At 45.4% G+C, this 15,193-nt stretch overlaps 1 protein-coding gene across 1 annotated transcript in view; it reads right to left on the bottom strand.

Moving 5' to 3' along the window:
- The window catches only part of LOC147685114 (cyclic nucleotide-binding domain-containing protein 2-like), an 827,522-nt gene that overhangs the window by 312,372 nt on the left and 499,957 nt on the right, over window positions 1-15,193 (bottom strand). The window contains exon 7 of the mRNA XM_086942419.1: window positions 12,797-12,935. Coding sequence (XP_086798545.1) covers window positions 12,797-12,935 — 139 coding nt within the window. The remainder of the gene's footprint in view (window positions 1-12,796; window positions 12,936-15,193) is intronic.

Genomic DNA, 15,193 nt, shown 5'->3' with positions numbered 1-15,193 from the left:
AGCCCAATCTTAAATGGCAGGAGTATGCAGAGCATATGTATCTACAGCCACACATGCCACGAACATATCTTTACAGAAAAATAACTTCATTTATAATTTATTCTTTGGAAAAAATGCACTTATTCCACCCTCTACTAAACTTAATCAGACCCATATAGTAAACTGATTATTAACCCAAATATTTCCTGTACCCAGATTCTTTCCTTAATTCTGTCCTCACTACTAACCCTAAAAGGTACTCTGATCCTAACCCTACATTAAACCACAGCCCTAACATTTGCCACTATGCTAATCTACACTCTTTGTATGATACATAGCCTCTTTATTTGAATGAATTTTACTTAATATCAAAATGAATATTGCATAATGCTCTATTACTTACCAGTAATCTTCATTACTCCGGGTCCCGTTGTCCTCGTCCCATTCATTACTAATTGGAGATGACCATCTCCCGACAGAAAAAAACAAGAGGAATGCTGGGACCCTAATACTGCCCCTCCCACTGGGAGTACATAAGCAGTACTTACCCAGCATCCCGCCAGTACAACCAAGCCCAGATTGGAAGGCCGGCTGCCCGGGAGGGAGGTGCGCATGAACGGGACGAAGACAACGGGACCTGGAGTAATGAAGATTATTGGTAAGTTATAGAGCATTACCCCCAGGTCCCTTATGTCCTCGTCCCATTCATCACTAAGTGGAGAATACCAAAGCAGAAATCCGGCCTTCCGCACCCACAAGCCCACCCAGGAAGGTTGTATGATGCTACAACACGTGTTATTACAACACGTGCTGTTACATCGCATTTGTTACAACAACTTCGATGTTACCACGCTATGCATTTACAACGCAAGTCTTACATCAACTTGCGCTGGGTGGCGTGCTAAAATTAGAAAAGTGTAATTTACTATTCCAACTCCAGTCCATTTATCAGTAGGGAAGGTGTTGGGATAGTAAACTACACTTTTTTTAATGTTAGCACGCCATCTAGCGCAAGTCGATGTAAAGACTTGCGTTGTAATGGCATAGCGTGGTTACATCGCGGTCGTTGTAAAGACCGTGATGTAACAGCATTGCGGTGTACTGACCGTGTTGTTAAGGATGTTTCCCCCCAGGAAACCACAACAAGAGCAACCCAAGGGAGCACCGAGAAGAGGGAAAAGGAAGACCGCGGGAAACAACCGGCCCGCAACCCAGAACGTGACAGGAGGGTCAAGGACTGAAGACAAACAGAAGGCCAGGACTCCAAAAAAAAGGAGGCCACCAACCCGAGAAACCGGAGAAAGGGCAACCAGGCAGCAGCAAAAGACATCCACGCCCAGACAGCAGCGGCAAGAACCCCAGGGACCAAAGACGCACCGTCACCGGAAACACCAGCCACCACAGAGGCAACAGGAACCCATGTCAACCCGAGGTAGGCCACAAATAGAAAGAGCTCTTCTCCCTACCTGGTGCGGCTGACACTGACTACTCATTCTGCTCTCCCTGCGGGGCATTATTGTGCGGCGAAACCGGCATTCACTCTTGTCCTCGACCCTGCCGGCAACTGGGAGGAAGCCTTACGTCCTGTGTGCAGCCCCGGGACTAGAACACCCAGAGTCCCATGAGGGGCGCAGACTAACATCGTCACTGGAAAGCGCCCGGAGGCGCTTAAAACAACTTCCCGCCTCCCGCAGCCCGGGACGCGCGCTGGTGTGCCCGGGCGCTGCCCAGGCAAAGCCCGGGCCTGTCCGAGGCCATCACAGGCCGGAGATGGCCGGGCTGGTCCACCCCTCTAACGTGTCTCACAACCAGGAAAGAACATTTGAAGGTGATTGGGATTGATATTTTTGATTTTTTGTATTATACTTGTGTATACTGGTGTTTACCCTGCCCCACTTGAGTAAGCTTGCTCTTAAATTGTAGAACACGGCCCACTTACCTGGGAAGGGAAGGAAGACGGCTCCAAACACAATAGGGGGCAGCGTCACAGGGACACTAGATAATTTCATTACCAGAGCAGCAGTCATGTTAGAGCGCGAAATACCCTCACAAAGAAGCAGCTATCTCTGGAACTTCTGGACACGAAGCGGTCATCTATGGGCCATATTAAGAACACTGTAACGCCAGAACAACCAGACACCCGGAGAACCAGTGGGACTAGCCCAAGTAACTTATGCATAGGTCCAGATGGGTGTAACATCCCTACCTCCCTGAATATCTCATCAGGTGGTAGCTCATCACCCGAGGATAACCAGCCCATCGTAATAGCTAATAAGAAGGCTCAGGTTGACGATACCCTTAAAACAACAGCTTTATGCCCTAAACAAACGGGGAAAAGAAAAAGGGGTGGGGTCGACAAATGGGTAGACAATCGAAAGTATCCAAGAAAATAAATAAAATGGTAAAACCACTTCCCCCCAAAGAAAAATATACTAGCTAATGCACCTATCATCCCAACGAACGCACCACCAAAAACCACATCCAGCGCCACTTCTCTCATACGCGTCACATCTGTACCAAGTGACGTTGTAGGTATTATATCACAAGGTGTCCTAATTGTCGACCTACACAAATATCGTGTTGCAAATATCGAAGGTACAGAATTTCGATGTTAAGAATATCGTTGGACAGAATATTGACCCTAAGGTAAGTAATATCGAATTCATTTATATCGATGTAAGTGACCTCCGCGACGGGAGGTGTGCAAATGTCTCCACAGTAAGTATTCCAGTGGACCCACACCTTACCCCATTTCCTGGGTCTTCCCCGTGATATATAGACTGTTTTCTCCCTGAACATGCACCAGTTCATATTTTCCATCCAAGCCTCAATCGTGGGAGACCTGGGAGAGCCCCACAACTGCGCTATATCCCTCTTTGCTACCATATTTCCTAGGGTTGCCCATTGTGTCTGTGGGACATTATAGTCATTTGGTTCCCAAATATTGAAGGAGACAACGTCTGGCCTCGGGCAACAAATCAACTCCGGTTGCCTCCCTCATCTTATCGTGTATACCCATTCAAAAATCAGCTATTACTGGACACTCCCACATTATATTTAGGAACTTCCCAAGCAGCCCACAACCTCGTTTACAAAGACCATCCTGTGAGTAACCCATTTTAACCAAGCGTGGGCCAGTAACATAGACTCTATGCAAAATCTTCAGTTGTACAAATCGGAAACGGCCGGAATCGCGACCTCCCTGGGAGAAGAGATAGCTGATTGTTTCCAATCTTCGTCATCTAACTCGAGACCGTCTCGGGTCCACAGCTCCCGGAGGGACACCAACAGGTCAGTCCTACCATTAATTAGCTTTTTATAAATCAAGGAAATCGTACTATCTGGCACATGACCATCCAATACTCTATCCCCCAGTGCAGAAGACTCCGGAATACCGGCGCTATCAGGGAAAAGCGGAGTCAAGGCATGATGAACCTGTGCGTATCGAAAATATTCTCTGTCGCTCAGGTTGTACTCCGCCTTCAATTCCTCAAAAGTCTTAAACTTGCCTTTCACCCAGAGGTTACCTACAGTACTAATACCAATCATGTCCCATTTTTCGAATCCCTTCGTTTTCCACAGGTTACCTAGCTTCTCGGAGGCAAAAAGCACGGTGGCACGGGTCAGTCTATCCCTCCACCCCATTGCGTCATTAGCACTGTGCCAGGCCCGAACCGCAATCTTTGTGGGCCCGGAAAATTTCCTTCTACCCAAACGAGAATAAAGCGCTCTATAGTAATCAACCCCGGCAATTCCCACTTATCCAAAGCAAACGCTGGGTGTATTCCGGGGCCGTACATACCGTGGTTGATGGCCCCTAGATGGGACGCCCAATAGTACCGCTTAATATCAGGGAGGGCGATGCCACCGTCGTACCATGGAAGCGTGAACTTTGCGAGGGCGATACGCGAACGCCCAACCCAAATTAACTTTCTCTGAAGACCCTCAATGGTACGAAAATAGCTAGCAGGAATCACATTAAAAGTGTTCTGGAGGGCATACAAAAATCTCAGTAGCGATATCATCTTAAAAAGCGCAGCACGGCCGAGCGGCGAAAGCGGCAGCTTACGCCAGCGCTCTACGTCCGATTTCAATCGGGTTAACAGTGGGAGCAGATTTTGCTCATATCGAGAAGCCGGGTTTAACGAAACATAGACCCCGAGATACTTAAAACCTGTCTATACGACCTGGATGGGGCAACCACGCGGCAACAGAGGGACGTCTCCCGATAGACATATAAGCAAGACTTAGCCCAATTAATAACCAGACCTGAATTCTTCCGGAAGGAAGCGAGGACATCGAACAAAACAATCAAAGACTTCCGGGGGGAAGTCAGGTACAACAATATGTCGTCCGCGTAAAGTGAAATAAGATCCTCAAGGTCAGGAGCCCACTGGATACCCTTCATCGACGGTTCCCATCTAATCCATGCAGCCAGAGGCTCAAGAGCCAAGGCGAACAAGAGAGGAGATAATGGACAACCTTGTCTTGTGCCTCTGCTGAGAACGAAGGGTTCCGAGACCCTACAATTCACAACCACTTGCGCCAACGGTTCCTCATATAGGAGTTTGACCCAGCCTATGAAGCCAGGGCCAAACCCAAACTTGGCAGGTACAGTCCACAAATATGGCCACTCCACCGTATCAAAAGCCATCGTGGCATCCAGGGAGGCCAAGATGGCCGGCTCACGCAACAACGGAGCTCTCGCGAGAACAATATGTAGCCGTTGCAGGTTCAGGGCCGTATTCCGATGCAGAATGAAACCGGACTGGTCCGGGTGAATCAAGTCACCAATTACCTTTATCGCTCGGTTGGCCAGTATTTTAGCAAGGATCTTGGGTTCCGCGTTAAGGATAGATATAGGTCTATAAGAGGCACTTCGGTCTCTTAGTTTCCCTTCCTTGTGTATCATCACGATGGTCCGGAGACGCTGATCACGAGGGAGGGAGCCATCCTCTCGTGATTCCAGGAACATGTCACGGAGATATGGCGTGATCTTATCGGGCGCAGTTTATAAAGTTCAATGGGGAGACCATTAGGTGCCATCGCTTTACCTGAACGGATAGAATGAATAGCGAGAGCCACCTTATCCGCCGTTATTACGGCATCTAGCAATTCTCTGTCTAAATCAGATAAGCTGGGCAATGCGATGTCGCGTAGCAATAAATGGGAGTCTTCTTCCGGCCTATCAGATACGGGCGTATACACTTCTCAGAAATGTTCCGCGAAACACTGAACGACCTCCACAGGTTCAGTCACAAGCATACCATTTAATGTCTCTATCACAGGAACAACACGACTGGCCCTCTCTTTCTTATCTAGCCATGCAATCAATTTGCCATCTTTATCTCCAACATCGTACAATGACCTTGTTGTTCCCTGCCCATAACTTTTGCGGCATCTGTAATCAGCGCCCTATAGTCAAGCTGCTTAAGACGCATGACATGTATCTTCTCACGGGTAACATCCGATTCCAATTCACTCTCCAGTGCGGAGACCTCTGCCTCAAGCTTAACTACCTCCTTGCGGCTTCTCTTCTTCGATCCAGCAATCAATGATAACGCCTGACCTCGGATGACCGTCTTAAAGGCCTCCCAGAGCGACACTGCAGAAGTGACCGAACCCAAATTTTCAACAAAATACTGGTCAAGTGCCTTGATCAACTCCGAACGAGTCTTAGGGTTACGAAGATACCACAGATTAATCGGAGCCACTCGCCCCTCTGACCCGACATTCACGTCTATCCCAATCCACAATGGAGAGTGGTCGGATATTCCTCGCGCCAGGTGTCTTACTTCATTTATGGAGGAGGCATGTGCTGCCGGAACTAAAAGGTAGTCAATCCTGGAAAGGCTACCATGTGCACCTGAGTGGAAAGTGTATTGGTTCTGAGCTGGGTGCAACAATCTCCAACAGTCCACTAATCCCAATGTATCAATAAAACCACTAAGCCAATTCTGTGACCCCACAAGGTCCCTGGGTGGGTGGCGATCCTCCCTTCCAGAGACGACCTATTTGAAATCCCCGCCCACGACCAGAATTCCCTCGTGAAATCCCAAAACTAAACGCCCCAGATCAGCAAAAGTTGTTGACTGTAGTCCCGGGGGGTCGTAAACTGAGACCAGGGATATGGTTTTACCCTCCCATCGTCCGGTGAGGGCTGCATAACGCCCCCTATCATCTAAATCTGTTACGTCTATTTCTAAGGGGAAGGACTTCCTAACTAAAATACTGACTCCTTGGGAGCCAGAGGTGAACCCCGCATGGGCGACCATATGATATCCCCTCCGGTTCATGGCACGACAGGTGTTACCGATCAAATGCGTTTCTTGTAATAATACAACACTGGGAGACAACCTTTTCAACATTGTAAAACAACCCCTCTTTTTATCTTATCACCCAACCCATTCACATTCCAGCTCAGTAGTCTCAATCCCCTACCCCCCATCCCAGAAGCTGTGGCAGATCCACCTCCCCTCCGAAACCAAGACCCACATCAGAAAATAAAACAATACGTTGCCTTATAGTGAACTCAAACACACCCACTGAAACAACCCCCCACCCCCCAACCATAAACCCGTTATAACTCCCACCACCCTGCACCCCTGCGGAAGTTCAAATAACCACCCCAACTTGCAGTGTGCCTGTCGCCCTTATATCAAACAAGTCTACAAAAAGGAAACCCCTTAGGAGGAAGAAAGTCAACCCATCTCCCCGCCACTCCCAGACATGACACATTAAATCCTACATCCAATGTCTTCGAGCCATTGCTGTGTCTTCAGTAAAGTTCAGTAGCTGGATACCATTTTCCTATTCCTGCTCCATCGGGCCGCCCTCCGCTCCTCTAGAATGTTCCTCGCGATCGTGTTGATGTGGTAGAGTGTCAGGCCATTCTCCCGCATTTTCTGGTCGATCAAAGAAATATGTACGGTCCTTGTATTCCACACGCAGTCTAGCCGGAAATAACATTGCATATTTCAGTTCCATGTCTCTCAACCGTCTTTTGATGCCCAGAAATCCAAGTCTTTGTTTTTGGACTGCCTGTGTAAAATCCGGGTAGAAACTCACAGTAGTGTTCTCATATTTTGTAGGTCCATTCAGCCGTGAGGCCTGCAGGATAGGATCCCTATCCCGGAAATTAAAAATTCTGGCGATGAGAGGCCTCGGCGGGGCACCCACCTTCGGTTTACCACCCGGGACTCTGTGAGCTCGCTCAACTGCGAAGAACTTGCTCAAACCCCGGGGAGCAAGGTGTTTAGTGATAAGCTCTTCCACGAACAGGTCGGCAGCCGGATCCTCTGACTTTTCCGGGACCCCAATAATGCGTATGTTGTTACGTCGGACCCTCCTTTCAAAGTCTTCAAACCGGCGCGCAAAAAGATCATTTGAGGTCCGTAATTTGCGAACCTCGGTCTGCAAGTCAGCTATGTCGCCCGTTAGGCTGGCCGTTTTTAGATCTAAGGATTTGACCCTTTTGTTAGTTTTTGATAAAGCCGTGCAGATCAAATTCACATCGATCGAAACTGTGTCCAGCTTGTGGGAGAGAGCCTCGAATTGCTGGCCGATGGACGCCTTCATGCCATCAATGGCGCCCATGACGTCTTGCAATGTCAATTCGGCCGATGAGGAGGGATCTTCCCTAGTACCATCCAGTGATCTGCTCAGGCCACCAGGGGATCCTTTAGTGTGGGCATACCTATCCATGTTGTTTGCTTGAGTATAGGCACCCCGCCGAGTGGTCTTAGATTTTGATTTGTCGCCATCAGGTTTGGTCGCCATTGCAGACAAGAAGACCCTCCACAGTATGTTCACTCGAGAGAAATGGCTATGATCAGATCTTTCTTAGGAACCAGAGGCCACAGTCTGTCAGGGTCCTGCATCCAATTGATAGCGCCTTATGATTGTCAAACCAGAAACAGAGGCGTCCGCTGGTGTCAGGCTGCGCTTTCAGAGAGGGTCTGTCTCGAGCCACTGAAAACGAAAGTGAAAGTACGAGTCTGTGGTTCCTCGGGCCGGTTTTGTTCAACTACTGCTTGGGTAGCATGCCAACTCGAGCCCCGGGCATCTCCGAGGGGCAGGCCGCAACTTTCAAATCGATGTTATTCCGGTTCCCGAAGTCCGTTTCAAATTTGGGCAACGATGTCCATCTCAGCCATGGCTCGCCTTCAATTACCCATCGATGTAATCAGGATCATTTTCAGGATAGATGCGGGAGGTTGCGAAGGTCTCGGGAGCCCTGTGCTCACGCGACCATCTTGGTTGTGCGCGAAGCTCCTCCTCTCGGGTGGGAAGTAATTTAATTGTAATTAATGAATGATTTTTTTATTTTTATGGATAAGTATTTTTTCTAATTAATTATAAATTGGCATTTAATTATTTTAATTGATTAATTAATTATGAATTGGCAATTAATTATATTAAATGATAAATTATTATTAATTGGCAATTAATTTTTTTAATTGATAAATTAATTATTTAATTAATATTTAATGTTATTTTTAAGTATATTTAATGTTTTAGTACCGGAGCGGGTTGTGTGTTTATAGGGGAATAGGGTGGGAAGTAATTTAAATATACTAAATTAATTAATAATTTATAGGAATTATAATTTTTATTAATTTTGTTTCTATTTCTGTAGTGGGCTGTGGATTTATAGTATAGTAATTCATTATTGATTCATAATTTTTTTATTATGGATAAATAATTTATTTTAAAATAATTATTAATTGACAATTAATTATGCTAATTGATAATTTATTTTTTTAATTGGTAATTAATGTTTTTATCTGTTAACTAATTTATTTAATTGGTAAATCATGTTTGTAATTGGGAAACAATTTTTTAATTGGTAATTCATTTTTTAATAGGTAAATAATTGTGTTATTTGGAATTAATTTTTTTAATTGTTAATTATTTTTTATTAATTGGAAAATATTTGTAATTAAATGGTAATCAATGTTTTATAAAAAAAGTATTATTTGGTATATTGTTTAATATTTTTTATTGTGAATTAATTTTAAATTATATCTTTATGTAAGGAAATTTATTTAATTCTTTAATATTTATTATTTGGTGAGTAATATTTAATAATTAATATGTATTGGTATTTGTTGATAATTTATTGTTAATTAATTATTCAAATGTAATTGCTTTTAATAATTATTAATTGTTTGTAAATGATGTAGATTTATTTAAAAATGTAATTATACATTATTTTAAATATAAAAATTATTTATAGGTATGTTAAATTTAAATTCTACGCTATCAAACGCTTTCCCTACTGTTGAACCCTTTGGAGTTGGAATAGTAATATTTTCCCCTACGCTATCCAACGATTTCCCTACTGTTGCACCCTCTGGAGTTGGAATAGTAATTTTTACCCCTACGCTATCCAACGTTTTCTGTACTGTTACACCCTCTGGAGTTGGAATAGTAATTTTTATCCCTACAGTATCCAACGCTTTCCCTACTGTTGCACCCTTTGGAGTTGGAATAGTAATTGTTATCCTTACGCTATCAAACGCTTTCCCTACTGTTGCACCCTCTGGAGTTGGAATAGTAATTTTTATCCCTACACTATCCAACGCTTTCCCTACTGTTGCACCTTCTGGAGTTGGAATAGTAATTTTTACCCCTACGCTATCCAAAGCTTTCCCTACTGTTACACCCTCTGAAGTTGGAATAGTAATTTTTATCCCAACGCTGTCCAACGCTTTCCCTACTGTTGCACCCTTTGGAGTTGGAATAGTAATTTTTACCCTTACGCTATCCAACGCTTTCCCAACTGTTGCACCCTGTGGAGTGGGAATAGTAATTTTTACCCCTACGCTATCCAACGCTTTCCCTACTGTTGTACCCTCTGGAGTTGGAATAGTAATTTAAACCCTACGCTATCCAACGCTTTCTCTACTTAGAATGGCCGCTATCAGCATATGAGCGATTTTTACTTATCAGGTTTAGACTAAATCTCTTTCATATTTTATTAGCAGTACCAAGGGGAAGTTACAAAGGGAAAGTGTTAGCACCCTGTGGCTGCGACAACAAGTCTCCTCAGGATTTGCTTCACTTTATGTTCCTTTGTAAATACTATGAAATTCCCAGGACTTTTTATCTAAAACCTATTTTAAAAAAGCTAAATTTCACGCAAGAACGTCCCGCTCTTTTCTACTTGCAACTATTAAAACCTGAATGTATCCTTTTGTGGCCAGATTCCTGAAATGTGCAATGAAACACAGAAAATGTGTGGATTTTTATTTGGATATAGTGTTTTTATGGCTTTCTTCGCTGATATCACTATTAAATGGCCCTTAATGATGCCCTCCCCATCATGTTAATGCTGCAGTTAAATAATCACTACTGTTTTTACTAAGGGCAACGTGTATTTTGCGCTCTTATTATGTGTTTGCATTGTATTTTATAATGTGCAACTTTTATGGTTTCTCACAAAGTAAACTGAATAAAGTAATTTGACTTGACTTGACTTGAGAAAGAGCGAAAGCCAATAGCCCAGAGAATCAGCAAACAACTCACCGGAGAGAAAAAACTCCCCCAACAGTGCCCGAAAAGAAAACACACAAGCACGAGCGGCCAAGAGCAGGGGCACCACCCGAAGAAGCGAATCAAAGGGAGAAGACCCACGGTACGCCCTACCCCAGAGAACAGACGAGAGCCGGGGCGGGCAGGAGGCAAGGCTGCAGGCCAGGAACAGAAACCCCAACCCACAGACCAAGAAAGAGGAGCACAGGAACAACAGCGCCTGACCGACCAGCACCAACCAGACACCCATGCATTGCAGGTTGGGGGGCGGGTCCAGAGAGCCCCAGAGATCACCAGCGTGGCCGAGGAACCACAGGCACGCAGAAGCACCCGCCAACGAACACACACAGGAAGCAAGCAAAAAACATCACATGTAAATGAAGAGAAGTGAAGACTGCAAATGAACACGGCACCCCAGCACTTGAGACCACAGCAGCACTCCAGAAACGTCAGGCATCCCAGGGACGCACACCCCACGAATCCCAACCGGCCGAGCGTGGAAAGTCCAGGGCACACACAAACGCTGCACAGGACATTAATGTGCCGCCGGCGAACACAGTAAACAACACATACTGAAGACACCGCATTGAAGGAAAGCGGAACCAAACATTGTATCACAAGTTAAGTGGCAATAAAATACAGGGCCGGGACCGTGCACAGGCCCCGAATCTTTCGCAAGCTGGACTCACCCGGAGTGGGGGCCAACCCCAGGAACAAGGCCCCCACTCTACCGACTTCCCGATGCCCGGTTCCAAAGTCGGCAGCTCCAGACACAAAGGCAAATCAATCCCACAGTGCCGCACAAGCCAGAAGGAAAGAAAAAACCCCGCAAGCGGGACTCACCCAGAGTGGGGGCCAACCCCAGGAACAAGGCCCCCACTCCACCATCGTCACATCCAGGAGACCAGCAGGAGCCCATCCCGCGAGGCACGTCTCACCAGGCCAAGCTCAGGAAGATGAGCCCGCGACCCGGAAGCAACCGGGAACTCCAGCCCCAGCCGCAAAGGGCCGGGAGGTGCATGCAGTGCACAGCAGAAAACCGGCTCCAAGGGAGACTGACCCCCAGCAAGTCCGGCAGGCCAGGAGACAGTCCAGGGAACCCCCCGCCGGCACAGCCAGGCAGCCGGGCGGGGGGAGAAGGGAAGCACTGCCACTCCAGCCAGGCAGGAGCAGCACCAGCACACCATCCAATCTGTCGACAGACAGAAAAAAAGAACAGGCGGGAAGCTGGGTAAGTTCTGCTTATGTTCTCCCGGTGGGAGGGCAGTATTAGGGTCCCAGCATTCCTCTTGTTTTTTTCTGTCGGGAGATGGTCATCTCCACTTAGTAATGAATGGGACGAGGACATAGGGTACCTGGGGGTAATCAGTTTTTCTTTTCATTCCAGTAACCTCAAATTATTATTTTTCCTTCTACTTAACTCTTATAAGAATGACTCCGGTTTCTATTTTGGATTGCATGGACAACTGCAACGCCATTTTCATGAAACTTATAAGATATCTTCTGGGAAGACTGCAAGTATCTCAAAATGTCATTGTTCATATGATCCTGGGCCTGAACAGATTTTTTCATACTTTCACCCACCTAAACTCTCTCACAATTGCCTACCCTATTCAAATGGTCCCTATTAAAATCTCTGTGCTTCTGGCACCACACAATTTTAATTACGGGGACCCTCTTGTTATGTGAGAGGTTTTCCAAATATGTCCCGGGGTGTCTTCATTTTACCACTTTTATCTCACTGCTATGCCCAGCTTCAAAAAGCCAGATTGGGTGGACACACCTTCTGGCTTGATCCTCCTGGTTACGGCCTCGAATATTTTGCACTTCACTCTCAAATCTGCTGAAAAGCCCCTTGTCTTCTGCAAGATCCTGTAAACCTGAATCTTTGACAACTTTCCCATCTAACCAGTCTGAATGTGAGTACCATCAAATTGGTAGCCAAATGTTAGCTCCAGGAACCCTGTTCATTAACAATCATTGCACTTCATAAACTATCATCATTATAGTCTTAATATATATCTTTTAAGGTGTCTCTGTAAATTATCAGCGAATTTTCTAAATGAAATGTGCAGATTGTTCATGCATATGCTAAACACTAATGTGTGGTCGGTTTCTTCAGTGTTCACAATTTCCGCAGATGAGGGAACTAATGCATTCATTTGTACAGAAACAATTGTGATCAAGTAAGGACGCTGTGATTAGAACAAGACTTGGTTCCATTGTGGCCCTCCAGCCCCCTCTCCACTGGTCACACTATATTTAAAAAGGAATGTCTTACCTTTGTGATAAACATGATGCTGTTGGTTTCACTTGTGTTGTTCACCATCACCTGGCTGTGGTGGCACTCTTCAATTTTGCAATGATCGGCCAACGTTTCCAAGGACTCGTCTGACCAACTGGAAAAAAGCTCCAGAGACCTTCAAAATGAGGAAGAATATAAATGCAATGACCAGCAAAGGGGTGTTCTCAGCAGGTGGGATACACATTATTCTATATAGTGGCTCAAGAGATGATAGAAAAAACATTCATAATACGCCTTTGTTTCCTCAATTGCTCCTTTCAATCCATCAAAATGTCATTTGTCCGTGGAAACTGATTATGTGGCCTTGTCTCCAAAATCTTGGGTAATCTCTTAGTCCTACAGGATTTAAAGTGCATCCTGCTCTGTAGACCAATAACATAAGAACCATCCACATATGGGATCCCTCAGACATATATTCATCCAACTAATCAAGAAATCTGTGATATATCTAAATTGTATTTCTGTGCAATAATATTGCTTGATACCATTTTGCAAGACAACATATCTCAAATGAAAAAGGCTTAGCTCCCTGCATCTAGAACCAGATGTGCTTTTCACCACACCCAACTCTCTTTTCTACCTGCTTGTGTTGGTAGTTTTACTATGCCGATTAAAAATGGTCCCCGTGGCCCTCCTGCCCAGCTACCTCCCTCCTAAACGAACCACCCACCTCTGATAATTTTTTACACTATTTTTTATTTTGCAGGAGAAAGGCCAAGGGCCTAACTCCCTACTTTCTACCTTAATATTTATTATTAGATATTTTGAAATTTCGATATTTTGTCTTTCAGATATTATAGTTCCAATTCCTGTCCTTTTATGATTTTATTTTCGATTTTTTCTGGATACCTAAAACTAAATTTGACATAATTAAGCCATATGTTACTTATAGGTGTACATGTTATTAGAACCTACCAACATACTGTACTAAATATTTCACTCACTCCTGTGTGTAATCTCACATCAAGAACACGTTTTCTATGAATTCTTTATAAGAGAGGTGTGCAAATCTAGCAAACTTGACAACCTTCAGGGGCAGATTTACAAGCCCCTTGCGCCTCTTTTACGCCGCCATTGCGTCATTTTTGTGACGCAGCGGCGGCGCAAAAGATGCGCCATGGTGCGGGGTATTTACAACGAGATGCATCTCCAAGATGTGTCACGTTGTAAAGCCCTGCGCCAGAAGGAGGCGTTCCATCGCAGGAGGGGGGGCGCATCCCTGCTGATAAGCAGGGATACGCCAGTTATTGTAAATCTGCCCCTCAATTTGTAGCACTTCAGAAGAACGCCACGACGTTGAAAAGCAAAAATATTTCTTACTTCCGTAATTTTTTAGGAAATGTATTACAAATCTCAGTTTGCTAACTTTCTTACAGCAAAATCTTTACTTCATGATGAATGGGGGTGCAGGAACTGGGGGTGCAGACAAAGAGAGGGGTACAACGTCTACCCCGTGCACAAGGACACCAGAGTTTCCTCACCAGAACGCTTTTCATGGCGGGCTCAACACCCTGAAAGGGAGAGCAGTGAGGAAGCTCATAATATGCTTGACGGTGAAACAGGTGCACCGCCAGCATACTGTGGCCTCAGAACAATGCAAGACCGCAAGGGATTGCGGATTCCTGGCAGTAGCAGCAGTCCTTTGGTGGTCCAACAACTAGTCATAATACGGCGGTCAGACCGCTGGTGTGGTGGTTGCGCACCACCAGCATGGGTTGGACTGCCAAACGCATAATCAGGCCCTTGGTCTTTTTAATCAACGAGTCAAAGACTTATTGGCCTGCAATCAAAGTTCCTTTTCCTATTAACCTTTACCTGCCCAGCCAGAGGCCTCTCGACTTATGTTTTTACCTTTCAAAGCTCTCTGAATTTTAACAGAGGTTAAATACCTTTTTACATGTTATGTTATGTTATGTTATGTTATGTTATGTTATTATGAGCTTGTAAAGCGCTATATCACCCAAGGGTATCTAAGCGCTATCAGCGGAAACACAACATCAGTAGACGAAAAAAAGCGGATCACAGAGGTCCCCATGCCTCCGCAAAGAGCACTGTCTTCAGCTTTTTCCTGAACAGCAATAGATTTGTTTCCTTCCTGAGTTCAACCGGGAGAAGGTTCCATGCCAGGGGGACAGTGCTAGAAAAGGCTCTGCCGCCCTTGGATGTGAGATTATACCGAGGGCAGAGTAGGTTACATGCCTCAGCTGACCGGAGAGACCTAGTGGGAAAATACCTAGGGAGCCGATCTTTCATATATTTGGGGGCGAGCCGTAAACCGCTTTGTGAGCAATGCAGAGATTTTTAAATTTAGTTCTTTGGGCAATGGGTAGCCAATGCAAGCTGCGAAGTAGGGGCGTGGCCCGAGTGTGCCTG

Source organism: Lissotriton vulgaris, chromosome 10, assembly GCF_964263255.1.
Source record: "Lissotriton vulgaris chromosome 10, aLisVul1.2, whole genome shotgun sequence".
Classification (NCBI taxonomy): domain Eukaryota; kingdom Metazoa; phylum Chordata; class Amphibia; order Caudata; family Salamandridae; genus Lissotriton; species Lissotriton vulgaris.
This window is presented reverse-complemented; position numbering and strand designations above follow the sequence as displayed.